The sequence below is a fragment of the Diadema antillarum genome, unplaced genomic scaffold (genome assembly GCF_040938485.1).
Source record: "Diadema antillarum isolate AM-2024a unplaced genomic scaffold, OU_Dant_1.0 seq00002178_RagTag, whole genome shotgun sequence".
Classification (NCBI taxonomy): domain Eukaryota; kingdom Metazoa; phylum Echinodermata; class Echinoidea; order Diadematoida; family Diadematidae; genus Diadema; species Diadema antillarum.
Window position 1 is genome coordinate 25,539 of NW_027272816.1, and position 21,179 is coordinate 46,717.

At 39.2% G+C, this 21,179-nt stretch overlaps 2 protein-coding genes across 2 annotated transcripts; both read left to right on the forward strand.

Moving 5' to 3' along the window:
- Positions 1-1,669: 1,669 nt before the first annotated feature.
- On the forward strand, positions 1,670-9,952 carry LOC139714160 (histamine N-methyltransferase-like). Its single transcript, XM_071625877.1, has 3 exons — positions 1,670-1,898; positions 2,361-2,702; positions 9,804-9,952. The coding sequence occupies exons 1-3, from the start codon at positions 1,670-1,672 to the stop codon at positions 9,950-9,952; spliced, it is 720 nt and encodes a 239-aa protein (XP_071481978.1).
- Positions 9,953-9,966: 14 nt separating this feature from the next.
- LOC139714159 (lengsin-like) lies at positions 9,967-13,372 on the forward strand. The gene is made up of 2 exons (XM_071625876.1): positions 9,967-10,020; positions 11,854-13,372. The coding sequence occupies exons 1-2, from the start codon at positions 10,006-10,008 to the stop codon at positions 13,222-13,224; spliced, it is 1,386 nt and encodes a 461-aa protein (XP_071481977.1). The 5' UTR covers positions 9,967-10,005; the 3' UTR covers positions 13,225-13,372.
- Positions 13,373-21,179: the final 7,807 nt, after the last annotated feature.

Here is a 21,179-nt window from a genome sequence, read left to right on the forward strand (position 1 = left end):
CGCCAAAGTATACAAGGTAACTCGTCGATGTGATCGCAACTATTGTTATGAAGCAAATGGCTGCAGTTTCGTGCAGCCCTTTAGAACAATGCACGCCCTTTGCACTGAGCGAAGTGCTGGATCCATGGACTTTACACGCACAGGGCCTGTGGTTTGTCAATAATGTCTCTCTATAAAGGGGACAACATAACAGACTGCAATTTACTGGAGAAAAGATTTTATGACAAATAACCCAACGCTTATTATTCATATCTGAACTGTGGACGATGTCTCAGCCTTTTCTTGGTGAAAATTCTCAAATTTATTGATCATATTGTGTTTGAAACTGACACACACGCATAAGTGGAGGAAAATAGCCAACTTCGGAGCAGAGAATATTGACTGTGGAACTGAAAAGGCCAGATAGAAGTTATATCGAGATTGCACATTGTTGCTTATATTGACCTCAGGCTCAATGTAAGTGGGTCAAACGCCAGTGGTGTAAAGAAAGCAATCTGGGCCAACCTCTTTCGCGATCAGGAAAAGGGGCGTTGTCTGAAAAGAAATTTTATATTACACCTGCTAATTCTCACGTTGTTGTTGTTGTTGTTGTTGTTGTTCATTTTCCATCTGTGAAGATGGCTGGATAGCCCATATTCAGCTACACTAAGCTGGTCTTCCATGGGGTCCAGTTGGATGTGGGGTGGGACCACTTCACCGGGTTAGACACCCTGCTCTTTGCGATGAATGAATGAAGCGGGATCTTTTACGTGCATGAGCTGTGACTCTCTCATACACGGGACCTCCATTTTATGTCCGACGTTGGCGCCTACAGTCGAAGAAGAGAAATCCTGCAGTGTAATTCTCGAAACTCTTCCTAAATGAGCGTTGTTTTGCACAAGAAGGCACATTAATTGGCGTCTTCGTTGTACCAGGTCGCCTCTTTTTGTCGTAAACAAGGCACCCACACACAATATGGAAAATCTCCAGGCGCCTATATGGAGAATCTCAAGTCGCCGTTTCCGAATGCATCGCCGATTTCGAGAAATCGCCTTTTCGTCCGAACACGGATAACCAAATATGTGGTTGCACGGTTAGATCTCCGAATATCAATGAAATATGTCCAGATTTAACATGGTTTCAGATGAATAGAAATACAACCCTTCATATTGCCGTTATGTATGACGAACAAGCACAACATTCATCCATCATAATGCTGTATGCCAGCGCATAGAAGAGTTTATTAGCTCTCAACTTCTGCTGGATTTTAAAGAAACGTTATAACAAACGAGCAAAACACGCACACACACACAAACCAAAACGCATCGTTTTTAAATAACACTGTCTTTGGTTAAAGTCTCATTCCATATGATTACCGAAGAAGCATTGATCATGGCTTGAAAAAAGTGGGTTTTTTGTTTCGTTTTTTTTTTTTTTGGTTGTTGTTGTTGTTGTTTTTTTTTTGGGGGGGGGGTTTACAAAATGTACGTGTATAGTGCATCTCCTTTTACTTGGAACACTTCTGACCATCAAACAATTTCCAATAGACCAAGGGTCGTTGCTCATTTTTAGCGGTCTTTTAACATTTTTTAATTCAACAGACACGTGCAAGTGAATGAACATGCATTTAAATGATTTTTATCATTGTTTGTAGCTTAGGTTTTGGAGGCAAGTGTAACATACTGCAACAATGTCGACAAGTCCCGAAGCTAGCCGAACGCCCGAAATGGAATCCCTTCGAGTCACCCACGAATATTACCCGGTGGCCTACGAAGCCTTCTGCGGCTCTTGGCGTGCCAAGATGGACATGTACAACTCTTGGGCTGATGGTGTCTTCTCCAAGAAAGGGGTTGATCTCCTGCACCAGGCCTTCCCGGATGTTGAGGAGCTGAAAATTCTTGGAGTCGGCAGCGGAGCCGGTGAGACCAAACGATCTGGTCTAGGTTCATCACGATGTCAAATTTCACAAACTCATACTTCTGCAACCAAATCATAATCTGATAATTCCATTTGATATCAAAATGTTGTGAGCCCGGTATACATCAATGGCAGTACAAAAGCCGTATATTCATTCAATTATTCAGGCATGATCCATAATGATTTTTGTAAGCGCCATTACATTGCGAGATTGCATATTATGATTATGATCTTGATTATTTTGCATTAAATGACTGCAGGGCAACGTTGGCTAAAATGAAGACAACTCTGCTGATGGTCGCAGCATAAGAATGCAAAACTCGAAAAGCGATGGATTCTTAATAGAAAAAAAAAATATCGACGCCACTCGTCACCCCCTTCTCTTTATATTACGAAAAAAAAATATGATTAGATTATAACTTCAATAATGATGCTGTGTCAGTTGTCATTGACAATCTTTACAGGTGAGGTGGACTGTTGTCTACTGCAGCGGTTGGCCCTGTCGTTTCCTGTCATTTTAAACACCGTCGTCGACCCTTCGTCTGAGATGACGTCCAGATATAACGACCTGGTTGAGCAGAAAAGGTCTTCTCTCTCCGGGGTCCGCTGCTCCTTCGTTAATGCTCTCGTGCAGGACTTCCTCGCGGAGCTGGGGGCGTCGGAAACTGGCGGGCAATCGAGGACGCGGTTCCATTTCATACATGCCATCCACTCCCTCTACCACATGGACGACTTAGAGCGCGCCATTTCAGAGTTGTACTGGGTCCTCGAAGAGGGAGGCATCATGCTTATATCCGTTATGCCAGGTACGAGAACATTAAAGCCATTATTTACCATTTGCAGATAACCAAAAACCCTGTTTTAGTGCTTCAGAATAGTTCTTAAATGTGAGTCAGGGATAGAAACAACCAATGTAAAATGTTAATCAGTAAATTCAATGTTGAGTATCATTAAATATGCAAAATGTGAACAATAGTTATTGTAAAATTGTTTCTAGACTAAACGATTTAAAGTTATGGCTCGTTGAGAAAAATAGGGTTATCTCATTATGAAGTTGTATTTTATGCTTTATGGAAAAAAGTTTGTAATCCATGGTAGGATGTTTTGGGTTACAATTGACCCACACATATTCATCAGATGTGATCACTCGAACATTCTTTTAATCATTACTTCCAATGGTAAACAATACCTTTCACACGCTCAAGACTACCACTGTTCAAAATCCCATTGGGGTTAACTGCACGGTCATAAGGACCCTTTGAAATCTAATGCTACAGTTAGTATATAAATACATGTATATTTTCCCTCGGTGTCTCCAAAAGTAATATCGTGGAGTCACGTATACTCCTGTACCTATTATTTTAACTATTAAGTTTAATCAATTTCATAATTTTCATTCTATTTTTTTTTATTCTTATATTTGAGATGAAAGATTTGAACAAAAGAAGGGAACGTGAGACGCGAATTTGTGGGATGGATGCGATGTTGTGAAAAGACATCCCACATACTAAGTAGTGACCGTACAAAGCAGATGTAAGGATTGCATTGTAGGCTACGTTATATACGGAGTAGCGCGCGTTGTCAAAATTTCTGTGTGATGTCACAATTGGTCTGTTACACTAGCAGCGCGCGATGTCAAAATTGCTTTGTGATGTCACAATTGCTTCGTTACATTTCACAGAGTGACTGTACGCCGTAGCGCGTTGTCAGACTTTCTGTGTGATGTCACAATTGGTCTGTTACACTTATCAGCGCGCGATGTAGTCAGAATTGCTTTGTGATGTCACAATTGCTTCGTTACATTTCACAGAATGATCGACTGTCTTGAGCAGCGTGCGTAGTGTCAGAATTTCTGTGTGATGTCACAATTGGACTGTTACCATACCACGCAGTGCGCGATGTCAGAATTGCTTTGAGATATTACAAAAATTGCTTTGTGATATCATTTTACAAATAGTGGATTGATCCGAAAATGTCGTCTCAAACAGTGGCGTCATTTTCCATATATGGTATACGATGGAGTCTCAAACAGGCTAACATTCTCAAATAGATGACAATACATAAGTAACACTCTATCATCCAATCATAAGACGATTACATTTTTATCCAAAAGTGTGATTGAAAATACATAAATCACTTGAAGCTCTTTTAACCAGTAGAGGATATTTTGTTTTTAAAAGCCTAATCTACCATTTGCAGATGAAAACCCCCAGCTTTAGTACTTCAAAATAGTTGTAAATTGTGAGTCAGGGATAGAAACAACCAAATTGTAAAACTGTTAATCAGTATAATCAATGTTAAGTATTGTTAGATATACAACACGTGAACAATTGTTAGAATAAAATTGCTTCTTAAATAAACCGTCTCCAGTTATCATGGTTATGGTTTATTGAGAAAAATAGTCACATCTCCTTATATTTTAGGCTTTACACCCTGCAAACTTTTTACAAGGTAGGATGTTTTGTAATACCACTGGCCTACACATAATATTATGCATTAAATGTGAGAACTCGAACATTTTTAAATCACTGCTTCCAATGGAAAACAGTACCTTTAAATCAAAGATGTAATACCTTATATACAGAAACACCAACGTCGTCTGTTCGTGTGAAAATCTTTGTCTGTCCTGAACTAAGACCAGTGTCGTAGAACATGACATTTTTTAATACACTGTTTATAAAATGATGTCCAAAAAAAATTGTGTACTTTGTGAAATGCAATTAGGACAACACAAAACAATTCTGACATCGCGTGATTTGTGAAAAAGTACAGAGTTGTTATTAAGTTGTCTCATTGTTGCCATCACTCCCCCCCCCCCTCCCCCGAAAAAAAATAGAAGAATACACTAGTATCGATCTCATTATTAAGTTTATTCATATCAGAGAGACCTCTGCTCATCAATATCTTCGTAGATAACGGAAGGGTAGCGGATTTCTTGAAGCCCTCTTTTGGTTATACGGAGTGTCTGACTGTGTGTTTTATATTCCAGAGTTGGAGAAAAGAGGATCATTACAATACTTCAATGAACCATTCGGCTTTGGACAAAACCAAAACAATAGTCATTACCATGAGTGCCGCGTACACGCTTTCTCCGCCTCATTTCAGTGTTCAGTTGCGTTACCTCTCCCTCTTCCTCTCTCTCTTCGTCTCTCTTGTCTTTGTTTTTGTTTTTGTTTGTTTTTGTTTTTAGCAGGGAGGGGGTCTTCCTTTTCCAATTTTACCTCCACCTTGATCACTGTCAGACTTTGTAGGGTTCTGAGCGAAATTTTACTTACAGTTTCACTTAACTGATATTTGTCTTCTTGTCCTCCTTTTTTTTTTTACTTTTACATATTTTACCGCGACAGATGATCACACACTCCGTCGTTTGTGGAAACGATTTCCTTTCATCGGAAGCGAACAAGCCAATGGGCCTAAACTCAATAATTGGAAGTCCAGTGACGTCATCGAAGTTTTGAGTAAGTTGAATATCCCTTACTCCTGTTTCACGCGCGAGTGGCGACCGGACATGTCTTCTTGCCTTGACCCATCCTCGGATACTGGCAACAAAATCCTGGATTTCATCACGCACACAATTCACTTCCGGGACACAGCGCCTGCGCAGCTGCAGGAAGATGTATTATCCTTTCTCCGGAGTATATGTCCTTCACCTCAAAGTCCAAAAAAGGTGGACAATGATGCTGCATCACAAGAGTGCATTGAACATGAGAACTGTATCGCCTTCATACGCGACTTCGTTTCCATATTCGTACAGAAGCCATAGGCTTGTTGAGCAAGTCTGTAATGGCTGATTGTTCGTCTTGTTCACATTGGCCAATATGTAGAACATTGTGGTATGCCTTTTTATGAGTTAGTGGATCTTGTCTATAGCATGCATAGTATTTCACTTAGATATTTAAACATTCATTTTTCTGGAAAGAGAAATGTAAGATTTATGTCAACAAATGAATTATGAGCCAAGTTCAACAGCCAACAGTAATGTAATCATTATCAACGTTTCCGACGCTGTCATTCCGAAATTTGCATTTCAATATGTTGCTCTGATTAAAGCTCGCAAAGAAAACTTCAGGTCCTTACATTATGCTATCAGTGAAAATAGATTTATATATATATATATATATATATATATATATATATATATGCGGAGTTTTATTTACATTATAGATCACAAGATTGAAGAGATCGCATTATACAACTCCACAGAATCAAACGTGCTGTATAGGCATGTTTGTAAAAATACGCCGCCCTGATTTGCCCCGATTATCGTAGATGTTATAGATGAAATAAATAGAAGGAAGGTTGCCATCTCCGAGTACAAGCTGACCAGCTGGTTCTGGAGGCTATGAAACGAATAGAATGATTTATGTAGGATGAGTGAATAAAGAAATGAATGACCGGATTAATGAATTATGAAATTCTGCCGCCTGTTAGCTAACTTTCCTGAAAGAGTCTGATTCCATATCACCAATCATCCGTTCTTTCATTGGCTGCCGTTGAAAAAAAAAAGACTATTTTAAAGATTTTGTTATTGGTTCATCATTCAGTTCACTCTCTTTCACCCGCATAGTTGCGTGACTCTACTTCCAAATACAACCCGTCACGAAGTCTACGTTCGTCACCAGATGCACTGTTACTTGAAACACCCATAAAAAAACATGGAGAGGGAGGGATGAGGGGTAGTGCTTTTTAAGTAAAGGACCAAAACTGTGGAATCAACTACCTATTCAATTACGTCAACTGTCATCAGCAGAAACATTGAAATCAAAACCGAAAACATATTTGTTCCGCTCATATTGAGGTTTACATAACTGCAATTCACAATGTTCAGGAAAAATGTGTTCCTTTTCAGGTACACTCGGTATGTGTTTGCCTATTGGTTTGTTTATTATTTTCGTCCCTGTCTCATGCTTTGTACATGTATATCTCTTTAAGCGTCATGAGCACCGAAGGTGGACCTGTGCGCTAATAGCCATTGTCATGAAATTATTGTTCTTAGTCAATTTGAGACGTTGACGATTGTAACAGCTGTGAAAATTAGGCGTTTCGTGCCTGCTAGCATTAGCTTACTTCACATTACAATTAAGTAAACTCTAAACACCACTTTCATGATCACACAGACGGCACAATCCTACATTTTTTTTCTCTCTCTTAAAGTGGAAACAAGCGATTGGCTTCTTTGATTTCATCGTATTTGTTCAAATACTTCAAAGTATATACCGTTGTGGGTGTGTTCATTATACTATATGACATTGCTATTTTCGCGCATGTATAGGATACATGCACCGTTGTGATTTTCATGGAAAATGCAGAAATAAAATCAAACTGAACTGAACTATTGAACTAGGCATGGTTTATTGCTTTTGTTCATATGGCATAATATACACCCGGAACAGAAATCAACATAATAGAAATATTTCACAGTGTATCAATCAATATGCCAGTGGTGCTTACTTTTTCGTATAATACTATTGAAACAACTTTAACGAACACAAAAGTTGTTATCATCTCTTTGGTTGTGACCTTCAGACTCTTGCACAGTATTTGCGATTTTTTTTCTTTTTACATTGTAATCAGCAAAAGCATGACTCAAATATTTTGGAAAAGATGACAAGTTCTGATAGGATTTAAAATTGCCAACAATGTTACCGTTTTTTGCTACCTTTCATTTTGTTAGATTGAGGGAGCTAACATAATAGGGACCTAAATGTACCATACCAAAGACTCACGGGCACTCAAATAAAACTTATATAATTAACATTGATTAAGTAAGTCTGTTTTAATTTGCTTAGAAGGGGTGGGAGCAGATTGACCCCTTACTTTGCTTTTGTCATGACAAACAAAGATTATCTGTCAAATCATCACTGCACACTGAGATGTCCCTCCGGTCCTTTTTTTTTCAACACTGTAATGAAATTCGGAGAAATTGCATTAAAGCCTTGTCGTCTTGTTAACGCCTTTTATGTGGAATTTACGACTTATATCAATAACCGACTGGATCCAGGCGACTTTTATCACAGTGTAATGGTTATTTATGATAATTTGCCCCATAATTTGCAAACAGCAACACCACATGTCACCACCACCACCACAACAACACTATCTGCAACTGTTCGGTTGACCCTGCAGTTTAAGTCTAAATGCTGTATTGTTTTATTTGTTTTGTTTGTCGGTACAAGTATATAGGCCTACATCCCACTTTATTTTCCTACGTTGATTCTGGAGTATGAATCATGTTATTTGACTTGACAGTGGTGAAACAAGAGAATATCTTGGAAAAGGCCGTGTCACATCAGCCTTGCGTGCGACTTGCAAAGAACAATTTTGACTACCCGGAGGTCCCCGTAGATATCCGCACATGACAGTACCTAGCATGTATCTCAAAAGTAGTCGCCCGGAGGTGGGAACGCATATTTTTTTACCCGCAACCGTGTTTAGGCCCTGTCACACCTTTCCGGGCAAGCTACTCGGGCTTGTTACGTGTAGGGATTTTCTAGCATACCGGACATTCCTGAGGGCGGAAAAGGATTTGTGCGAGTCAGCGCATGTGTCTTACTTGCTGGACGCGTTATACTTGCGAGTATACTGTGTGACCTATACCAGTCGCGTGGGGGCTGACAACTTAGTGAAGGAATTCCTCTAATGGAATGGCTGAAATCTCACAGAATTTCATTATCTTGGCTGCATACGGGACTGCGAAGTACCTGCGTGGGAATTGCCTGGGAAGTACTGCCGCTAAGGGTCTCCTACTGGCGTTCTGCGTGGACCTCTACGGGCATTCCCGCGACTCACCCGGAAAAAGTTTTGGTCATGCTCAAAACTTGGCTGCGGTTAAATCGGACTTGTGTGAGCACCTCCGGGTAACTACGCGCTAGATACTGTCAGGTGCGAACCAACTGCGGAGAGCTCCGGGGAGTAAATTTGTTTCCCTGCAAGTCAAGCCGCAGAAGTTCCCCCGTACGGTATGACAAGGCATGAATGAAAATTGCAAACATTCTTGTTCGCCCGCTGAAAATCTTCTACGTGCTGGAAACTACCACCTCGCCACAAGCCCGCGTTATGGTGTGACACGGCCAATCGGCAGTGTGGGTACGTGCTGTGGGTTAGGAGAAAGTGTTCGAGATTGATTAAATATCAAGTACATTTAAAACGAGAATGATGTAAATACGCATCACCGATTCATATTTCTTTATTCAAATCTCATACAGTTGCACTTACAATGAGATTAAACTCGATCGTGTATGGATGCATGGCAATAATGAATGCAATGAATAGCAACAATGAATAATGAATGATAAAGGTTGATTCCCCACGTAACATTGCATCTTGCATGATGTAAGTTGCGCTCATTGTAATGCTTATATGTCTTTTTATTTACCCTGTGGAAATAGGCCCTAAATGAATTTGAATTTGAATTTGATGTTATCACATATGTAATCAAAAATTATGGGGAATAATTTTGTCGTTGCTGTTAGACACACGAGTTTTTTTTTTTTTTTTTTTTTAATTGGAACAATCATAAAGAATCACACTATTTACAAATGATTTGTGTGATTGACATAACACAATCAGAGAACATAAAAAGGGAGTTAGCAGAGAAAGGAAGTGAGAAAGAAAAAGTAGAACATTAATTTACTCATCGGCTATTATCGGATTATCGGAAAACTGATAAATTTACAAAGCGAAGTACTCCTGGGGAAGTACTTTACGGGTTGCAATTGACACACATGTACTCAGTTTTCTCAGACCGACCACGCCCATTTGGGGTCGCCGAGCCCCATTCAGGTACAGGTAGACTAAGAGGGCTGGAGATCAAAATGGGCCATGAGATCGTCAGCGCGGTCTGACCAAGGAGGTACATTAACTTTTGTACATTGTATGTCAGAGCCTTTATCGGATGTATGTACCAGGCGAGCACCTCCTTGGTCTGGCCAGGCAGGGAGGTGGAAGCCCAGGCACCGCTTTTACATCATTGTACATGTACGGGGGCTTGGAGAAGTTTTCCTGTTGGATGATCGATGATGAGGGATGGTCGATGTCGCCACACACGCGAACGTAACGCACGGAGACTAGCGTCAGCAGCAGGAAACTTCGGCTTGCTCTGATCAGAAAATGTACCGAAATAAGGTATGTTCAGATTTTATTTTATTTTTCTACGTTGATTCCGGAATCTATGAATCACAAATTGGGCTACGTGTGAATAAAGTGTGGCTTGATGTGGCAGTAAAATTAGAGAATTGCCTGTGAAACCGCATTGGCCGCAGTGATACGCATACGTGCATTGATGATAGTGCTGGTAGATACTCAGTCCCTCGTGCTGCATTTGATGTCGGGGAATAACCATGAGGTTGAATTGAGCTGACGTAGCTGATGATCTGACTGAACTCGTAATTCAATGGTATTGCTGGGGCATACCGGTAGTATGAAATGGAGTGCTTTTCGGTCGTGAGGTTATCAAATCTGGAGTAAAACAATGTTGTCCCAAATACATGTAACGGCAGGGGTACATGTAGCCCCGGAGGCGTGTTTTTTTTAGACGGCACAGATTGGGGAAACTAAAAATCTATCGGGGACCCTATCCCTAAACCTAACCCTAATCCTAATCCTAACCCTAACCATCAACCCTAACCCTAACCCTAACCCTAACCCTAACCCTAACCCCAACCCTAACCCTAACCCTAACCATAACCATAACCAAAAACCCTAACCCAACGTTTTTCCCATCTTATAGGTTTAACACGCGCCATGCCCCAATCTGTGCCGTCTTAAAAAAAAATGCAGCCCCGGAGACCCGCCGCTCTGCGGCGGGGTCCTGGCGGCTACCCCGCAGTTTCGTTCAAGTGAGAATCACGAACAACTCCCTATTGCCACATATACGGCAACTTCACAAATAAACCATGGCTAAATGTCCATCATAAACACAGTGACAATATAAAATGAAATATACACTACCCCATTGCCTTGGTCCTTCTCACCAATTTATCTGGAAACTGCATAATTTTCCACATTTTTTAGGAGTAGGCGGTCTGCCCTAGTGGAGAGCTTTGCTGCTATTTTGAACGTGTATAGCCATCAGTACGCATCTACGCATGCGTAAACAATGACGTCAACGTTACGGACGCAGAATTAGGATATGAATAATGCATCATCGCACGGTGAATATGCATCATGTAGCGAGTAATACAGCTGTCATACGTCAATGCACTGCACTGAATGCATTGTGTGCGCATGTGCAAGTGATTGTGAGTTTTAGTGAGCATCGGTGAGCTGAAGATATTTGCCTTATAAGACAGCATTTTCTGCATCATAAGCAATGAAATGCATCAAACAGTCGCCGATGTGAATCATTTAGGTTTAGTCGACCCATGTAAGTATTCCCAGTAGTTTTTGTTGAAAAATTAAGGAAATACAGCGCCGGAACGGCACCCGTTTGGTACAACATTAAAATATCGATGCCAAAACGGCGCAGCCCCAACACTGTACGTTGTACGTTGGGGCTGCTGGTCGCAGTTAGGGTACATGGAATAGAAAGAATGTGGTGCTGGTGTTGAACAAGGTCAAGGCAAGGGTATGTGGTGGTTATGGTGAACTTGTGACTTATGGATATATTCTATCAAATGCATGTGGAGTGGGGTCCCTTCATTCAGGCCTTCTTGCTTGGTTTAAACTATAAATGGTATTGCATTATCGTCCATTTAACTCATTTTGCAAGCATGGCTTACAGGACCGGGGGAGTTGCATTGCCCACATATGGAAAACAATAATTCAGTAAACTATGTATTAAATTAACATTGTTTTCCATTATTATGTATCAGACATTATCAAGAGGTTATTCCTTGTGTATGAGCACACCACAAATGGTACTACTACTGGTGCTAGAATGTTACTAGCAAGTCAAAATTTTTTAAACCGTCCATGTTCTTTAATGATTTTTTTTTACTTTTTCTCTTGTGATCTTAGAATTGCGCAAGGTTTACCAGCACTCCACAGAAAATGTCAAGCCTTGAGACTGTGCAGGCCTTGATCGTGCAGAACAGCATCGCAGCGATTCGTTTTGAGGTGGTGGACATCCATGGCATCAGCCATTGCAGACTTGTTGCGTCCCGACACTTCCGCGACAAAGCAGTAGACGGGGCCAGTTTCTGTCTGAGGGCCTTGGTCTGCGATCCCAAGGGTGACACGTTCCAGGGCAGTGGCTTCCTAGAAGATGATGATTGCATCACGTACCCTGTGTTCGAGACTTTTCAGGTGCTTGTGTGGTGCCAGAGCACTGCCAGAATCCTGGTGGAGCCCACCATCGACGGCAACTTGATGCCGCAATTTCCGAGGTATGTTGCTCGCAAGCAGCTGGAGAGGCTGGCTGAATTTGGGTATTCCCTCTTCTCATCCCATGTATATGAGTTCTATCTGGTTGAGGAGAAGACCAAGGAAGTGGTGGACAAGAGCTACAACTATGCCGCCACGTCCAGGATATGTAAACTCGAGGCCTTTGTGAACCTACTCCTAGCTTGTCTGCCCAGGGCAGGGGTAGATGTGGAATGCATAGATTCCGAGCGTGCTCCCGGTCAAATCAAGGTCACCTACAAGCCGGCCTTTGGAGTTGGGTCAGCCGACAATGCCCACACATTCAAAACAATGGTGAAGGAAATTGCGAGGAGGAACGGCTATGTAGCAACCTTCATGAGCAAGCCATGGCCTGACCAGCGAGGGAGTGCTTCGTATTTCTGTCACTCCCTCTGGAGTCTCAAAGAACACAGGAATGTGATCTACGACTCTACATCAGAATCCAACCTCTCTGGGGTGTGTGAGAAGTGGATCGCTGGAATTCTTTCCCATGCCCAAGCCATCACTGCACTGATGGCTCCAACAGTCAACTGCTACAGTCGCTTCATTCCCAGCTCCCTAGCACCAATCAATGTCTCATGGGGAATTGAAAATTGCACCTGTGCCATCCGTGTGAAGGTAAAAGGTCCCAAGGGTTCCCTCATTGAAAATCGCATTCCATCGAGTGGTAGCAATCCCTACATAGTTCTGGCGGCGACTGTTGCTGCAGGGCTGGATGGGCTAACCAGCAACATACCGCTGCAGGCAGGCTCTGCTGGTGATGCGTACGAGCAAATGGACTTCTCAATGGAGTTTCCAGAGTTGCCCACAAGTCTTGAACAGGCCCTGAGTGTGCTGAAGTCAGATGCTGTGATAACAGATGCTCTGGGGAAAGACTTCATTGACTTTTATGTAGCAGCAAAAACTCATGAGTGTGAGCTTGGGAAGAAGGCCAGTAATGCTGGCAATGACTCCTGGGAAGAGGAGACGTACTTTGACACTTTGTAAGTCATGTCACTGCACGATGGTGTGTGCTGTTTCAAATGGTGCTTGCCGTAGCTAATCTATTACACAGCCGAACTTGAGGGTTTGAATATGTATGGCGATATAGGCTACAAGTCTGTATCGTGTGCACTTATTTTTCATCACAGATGCATAAAGCCTATGTAATTTTTAACTTAATCAGATACATGTGAGTGATGCTATGTTGTATTGACTGTGTATGAGTTACTTATCTTCCTCTCATTCCTTAAAATGTTTGGAATTAAGCACTCAAATGTTTCTTTTACTTGGAAAAAAAAAACCCTTATCCCATCACCATTCAGGTTCTCTGTCATATGATATGAAAGACAAACCAATTATCGCTTAATTATCATCAACACTTGCATGAGATTTGAGACCACTGATTCTTGAGTCTGTCAAGTTAAAGGCCCAGATTACCTTTGGGAGCAGTGATTTAAGAGATTTTCAAGGTATCACATTTGATGCATATGTGTACATCTGTTGTATCACAAAACATCCCACCACATAAAATTTTTGCAATAAAGCATAAAAATTAAAATATAAGGAGATATCAGTATTTTTCTTAATAAACCATAACTGTAGATGGTTTAGTCTGGAAACATTTTTTATTATAACTATTTTTCACATTTTGTGTACTTAACAATTGTAACATCGATGATATGGATTCAAATTTTTACAGTGGATGTGTCTATCCCTAACTCACATTTTAGAACTACATTGTAATGGGTTTTTGTTTCATCTGCAAGCGATAAATTATGCCTTTAAAGAACAATGTTCTGAGATGTTTGTCTTCGTTCTTATTAAGTTTTGATTTTATGGTATATGTATGTAGGTTAAGTCTGCACAGGGTAGATGTTAGCTCTAACCCCGTTTAGAGCATGTACACATGTACACCAGAGTCTTGCTGGAACTTATGCTGTGTACATGTGTACAATGTAATTTATTCTCGCAACCCAAAATGTTATTTGCCAAACACTCCCGCAAATCTTTGCCAAGATTATCCATTTACAGTCATGTTATTGACTGCCATGAGATTTGCTCAAATGCTTAATGTATGATGTCGGTTGCATTTTGGGTCTCTGATACCATGAATCCACAGTTCTAATTGTAGTACAATGTGTTGTATGAACCTTAATGATTCCAAGCCATGCAATACATCTAGTGCATAATGCAGATCAATACGAGATCCTACATTATGCACAGCAACTGTCCAGTTGATGAGCGTGCATGACTAGTTGACTGTATGACTATGAATGACTTTAACCTGTTGAGGACGGATTGATTTTGCTACAACACACATTTCCCATGGACACTTGCCTGAGTATACTCAGGACTCGTCCTCAACAGGTTAATGTTTGTAATGCAGCCACAAGAAAAAAAAAAAAACAAACAAACAAACAATGAAGTTCCTTACTCCACTCAGTGTTTACACATGACTGAAATTTTCACACAAGGTCCAAAGGTTTCCTTGCATCTTTATTGTCTCTCACTGTCACTGAAAATACATGTACTTCATATCAAATTTCTTAATGAGTACTCAACAATTTCAGGCACACAAAGGAAAGAGGGTTTGCACTAGAGCTGAATAGAAAATCACAGCTGCTCAATAATTTAAATTATTGCTCCTCTCTTAATTAATTTAGTTGTCATTGAAAGTTCTATTAATTATATAGTTTTTTGTTCCATTTTTCTTGATCTCTAAGGATGATTAATGTTTGTATTGATTAGTTTAGCAGCCACAGATGTAAATATCTAACATCATTATTGGTAGCGTTAGTATATGTGGTATTTAGAAAGAAATAAAAATGAACCAGTGCAACACCATGAGATGACATCTCTCACATTACCATGTTTTTTTTTTTGAAGGGTGGGATGATTAAAAATGCTTTGATTACAAATCATTTGTGTTGTATGTTGAACTAGTCGAGACAAAGCATTATTCTACAAATTGTATCTGCTACACTTCCAGTTAAAGGTTCGGCAGCAACCCAAACTTTTTGTAGACGTAAGAAAAATTTGTCTTTTAATCATGATTGTAATCAGGATAATCGGGTTGCATCTTCAAGCATATCACTGTAATCACTATTGTAGAGTCTAGATTTGCTCATCAAGGTCCTGAGGTGTTTCAAATGTTTATTTGCTCGGTTTGTGGAGCGCACTTTCTGTCTAACAGGCCTGACCTTTACAACATGATTGAGGAGGCAGAGCTTGACGCAATCCTACATCTACTTTGAACAGCCCACAGACCACCCTTCTGAATGTTTTTTAACTCAAATGAAGATCACAATCATTCTTCACAAAGATAATTATTAGAGAGATTTTTCTATCGTCTGAAAGAGCTCATAGTCTGCATTACTTCGACACTTTGAATAGTCTTCTGTGATCATAGATGTCCAGTCGAAATTGTGCTTTCTACCTATCACGTGCATTCAGGTATTCTTCACAGAGTATTTTTTTGAAACCCTACCTTTTGTTGTAATACTCTATTTTTTCATGTCATCATTGTATGTGTAATTCAAATATATGTACTACACAAGCGTTTTGTTTCTTAAAAGCACAAAACAGTACTAACAGGAGAATTTCTTTCACCTTTATATTTTGATGATAGACAGTGCAGAAGTGACAAACAGTTCGACTGGAAGATTCATTTCTAGATAGGAGATTTGTGTTTTTTCAAACATTTTGCTAGAGTGTCTGGTGAATGTCCAGTAGGCTATTTCATTTTCATGGCTTTAATCTCACATGTGCCTTTGTTTTTTGACGTGAAAATACTTTTCGTGTATAGTATTTGAAATTGGTGGGAAACTTTTGATCTCAGTATAAGATATTACCTTCCAAATTTTCAGCTGTCAATGCTATAAGTTAATAACATTTATCAGCAGAATGACTGTCACATGATCAAGGTGAAGACGGGTCATTTCGCTGACGAAGGCTATAGCGTTGACAGCTGAAAGTTTTGGAGGTAAATATTTTGTATTGAGATCAAATGTTTATCACCATTTTCAGATGAGCTTCTACTCTAACTAATAGCATGTATTCTATCAAAATGTGTGTGTTACTTTTTGAGTAGAAACTTTTTCTATGATGGAAGTCACATTCTATTTATTATGTCTCACAAGTACTAGCACTAGTCAAGTGTAAGAGTATCACTGTACTTAGAAGTTTATTGGCTTAAGCTACTAATATTGCAAGTATTATTATCTGACAAAGGCTGCACTATTTCAATAATGCTATGCTTGACTCCACATTTTTGTGATTTTGATCAATTTACTTTTCAAAGTATAAATACCAACATTGAATCATAGCTTTGTTGGTTTTGATTGCTGGCTTGATTTTGTTCAGGCTCTAATTAGATTTTCCTCTTTCTTTGTTTCTTTGCAAAGTGTATATCATCACTTTTTGTAATGGTTTGAAAGAATATTTCTGTACTCCTCTTGTCTAAAAGAAAAAGGCATGCAAACATACTTAAACGACCAAAGTCACAAAGTATAGTCTTTAGTCTGTATCATAACAGTTTGATGCACAGGTAAGTTTAAGGTAAAGTGCACCACATCACTGTCATGTCAAAACATTGAACTTCAAAGAAATTGGGTTACTAATGCATGTCATAGGACAAGCACTGGGGAACAAGATAAATATCTATTACAGTATTCCCCACATGTTGTGTGCATTTCTCTCCTATAGCACTGCAGTGGCAGGCTTTATCCAGTGTCTAGGATGATTAATAGTGATTTTGGCACCATGATATTTGTAGAACCACATGTAAACAGCATATGAAATAAATATAATTATAATTATTGAGATTTTAATAATGATGATGATGATGATAATGGTAATAATGATAATAATAATGATAACAACAATAATAATAATTATTATTATCATTATTATTTTTATTATTATTATTATTATTATTATTATTATTATTATTATTATTATTATTATTATTATTATTGTTGTTGTTGTTGTTATTATTATCATTATTGTTGTTGTTGTCATTATGGATAAAGAAGAGGAGAGCAAGTCTAGCCAAACTCTAAAATAACACAAAATTTGGCTAAAAACAACCTAGAATTTAGCATGTAAAATTTATATTCACTCTTCTTGTAGTTTTTTATTCTTCAGAGGTATTTGAAGAGACAGTTTATTCATATGCAATGTACCAAGTACATGTCTGTTTGATATATTTATGTTCACTTGTCACCAACTAACCTTTTATGCATTAAAAAACAAAAGATGCATCCACAATTCTGTCCTGTTAATATGCGTGGCATTAGTGTTTCTGCAATATGCAAGTATGTTTTCCTTTTATGTTTGTTTTGAAGCTCCTCAGTCTACATATTCACATGTACAAAATCTATCACAAAGTGTGATTTTTCTATTATAACACTGCTATTACTTTGTTAGTACCCCACCTTCGCTAGGTGCCAATTTATACCACCTGTGTCAAGAGCTGTTGTCAGAGGGGCAGTTTTGGTTGAGCTAGTGTTCCATGAGTGACAGTACATACCGTAAGTCCTACCCCCCCCCCCCAAAAAAAAAAAAAAATGACAACGGGACCCTCCGCAACAATAACTTTAAAAATAGTGAATCAATCCAAATACAATTTCAAGGTATGAAACTGTAACTTATTACCCACATCTTACAAAAAACCCATCCGATTTGCTTCAGTGGTAAAAGAGAAATGAGGGTCTTAGTAGAGCATGTCAGGAATCCCTTTCCTCCGAGTTATGTCCATTGTGTTCACAGTTCCAAGAGCATCCTTGGAAAAAACAGACCCATTTCTGTGACCACTTAACCAAATTGAATGGGGTTTTCTGCAAAATGTCGGGAAGAAGTTATAGTTTCATTCCCTGAAATATCATTCAGATTGTTTAATCATTTTGGAAGTTATTAATGCACAAATTCGATTGTATTTTTTTTTTTTTGGGGGGGGGGGGGACATACTGTACATGTGCCATAATATTTGAATCCAGGAACTTTTTAAAAATCAAAGGCCTCATCTACGTATTGTGACACACTGTTCTTGCTTTATCAGTGATACTGTACGTGTAGTGAGCTTATCATGTGGGTCAGAATGAGTGGAATAGGGGAATGTAGAAATTAAAGGCAGAGGATTTGAGTTCTTCAGTAATAAACCAATAAAGGAGAAAGAGAGAAATAGAGGGTGAACATAGGAATTTAGCAACAGAGAGAGAGAGTGGGGATAGATACAAGTACATGTATTGTATATAAATTGGGAGAAAGAGAGAGAGAGAGAGAGAGAGAAACAGACAGAGACAGATGGATACATCAATATGGAGACAGAGGAAAGCAGAGCAAGAGGGGGATAGATACAGAGAGAGAGAGAGAGGGGGGACGATAGATACATGTATATGATTTGAGAGAAAGAGAGAGAGAGAAAGACAGACAGATGGAGAGTGATGAATATTTTATGGATTGAGAGACAGGAAGACAAAGAGATAAAGAGATGGGGATAGATACATGTAAATGATTTGAGAGAAAGAGAGGGAGAGAGATGGATATATGAATTGAGAGACACAGGAAGACAAAGATAGAGATGAGGATAGATACATGTATCAAATTGAGAGAGAGAGAGACGGAGAGAGATTGATATATGAATTTAGAGACAGGAAGACAAAGATAGAGAGGCAGAGAGGGGGATAGATCCATGTATTATGAATTGGGACAAAGAGAGGGAGAGATGGATAGAGATGGACATAGAATTGAGAGGCAGAGGGAGACAAAGAAATAAAGAGACCGAGGAGGATAGATACATGTATATGATTTGAGAGAAAGAGAGAGACGGAGAGAGATGAATATATGGATTGAGAGGCAGAGGGAGACAAAGAGATAAAGAGACAGGGGGATAAATACATATATTATGAATTGAGAGAAAGAGGGAGAGAGAAAGAGAGATGGATGTAAGAATTGAGAGACATAGGAAGACAGAGATTAAGAGAGAGCGGGATAGATAGATACTTGTATTATGAATTGAGAGAGAGAGAGAGAGATGGATATATGAATAATACGTTATTGAGAGATAGAGGAAGACAAAGAGATAGAGAAACGGAGGTGGATAGATGCATGACTTGAGAGAAGGAGGCGAAGAGATGGATATATGCATTGAGAAGGATTTTATTTAAAAGATAGACATAGATGGAAAGAAGGATGGATACATGAATAGAGAGAGAGAGGGAGGGAGAGAGAGAGAGGGGTGGAGGGAGAGCTCGTGGTAGACAGACAAAATAAAGGAGAAACAAGTGCATTGATGAGAATGTGCTTTTGAGGCTATTGAATTTTTCCTCGCCAGTGCCATTCAATAATTCCGGAGGCTTGCTAATATTCTCTTTCTAGAAACTACATAACATTGTACTATCAAAACAGTAGCAGCTAGGATAATTGCATCTATGTGGATGAAGCAGACAATAGAGATTTAGCGAGGGAGGGAAGCAGAAACAGAGAGAGATCCATGGGAGCATATACAGATGGAGTGAGGTAGGCAAAGAATACCAAAGAAGAATAATTTCTTGATTGATGTCTATAAATACCTAAATAATGCACAAAAATATTTATCGTAAGCATCAGTGATGTGTTGAATTTGATGGGCATGCATGTTTGGCAAAGTAAGCAATTATCCCCCCCCCTTCCCCCCCCCCCCCAAAAAAAAAAAAAATAAATAAATAAATAAATAAAAAAAAATAAAAAAAATCAAACTGCCGGTCTCTTTGTAAAAGAACGACCACTGCTTTATCAACTGTCCTTTTCATAAATGTATATTGACTTCTTATTTAACTTAATCTATCCAGAAAGTCAGCAAAAGTATACTCTGAATGCTGAAGAGGGGTGGCTGCACCCCACACCTTTTGCTCTTAAAAAAAGAAAAAGAAAACATAATTGTACAAACTCACAACAACATCTACTACAAGTTAAATTTGCCTCTTCCTTCAAAATTTTAGAAGAAAATTCTCTGTTGATGCAGGTCATGATATTGCCTTTTATGCTGGTGAAAACATTTTCTTTTGCTGATAAAAGCTTTTTGTGTTTGTCAAAACTGATGTGGTATAAGGAGACCCACGTCTGATAAATCTCTTTTTTTTTTAATTGTGGCCCAATTTCATTGTGAAAATCTGAACTTATGTTCAGCTCAATAGACAAACTGCCTGTGAATATTCTAAGTATACATGTCTTAATTAAAAGTAAAAATAGCATACCAAACGGCCCATATAAAAACAAGTTTTATGCTTTGATGCAGATATGTAACATTAATCTGTTTTAGCCCTTAATTTAATCCACCATGCACCACTCTATAAAATTCTGAAATGTAATTCGTGGAAATTTGATTATAAATGGAAATGAAAAAAAAGATCACTTAACAATTCACACATATTGGTCAACATCCTTCACCCCAATGATTACTCCGTAAACCATATTTACCATTAGAAAGAGATAAAAGTGGAGGAGCAGGAAAAGGAGAAGGAAGAGGGGATGAGAAAAGAAAAGGAAATGAAGATCAAGCAGAAAAAAACAAGATTCGAAGAAGAAAACTTTTACAATGTGCGGAAGTAAATGAAATACAGTCACACCTGCCTCAGCGGCAACCTGTCTATAGCGGTCACTTTTTTCCATCTCCCTTGACACATTGTGTGGCCGCTATACACAGGTAGCTGTATTTTCTCTTACATGGTTATCACGTTTCCTGCACAGGACGCAAACACACACATACAATTCATTCACAACCTAACCTATAGGCCTATAGCCCTTAGTCTAAAAACAAAAATAATGAAAAGCGAGAAGAAAGGGGATAAAAAGAGAGAACTTGGCCCCGTCTTATAAAGCCTTCAAATCAATCACAAGTCCCCAAATCAATCGCAACTTGCATTGAAGCTCACATGAAACTTGTGATTGATTTCTATCACAAGTCTTTATAAGACAGGCCC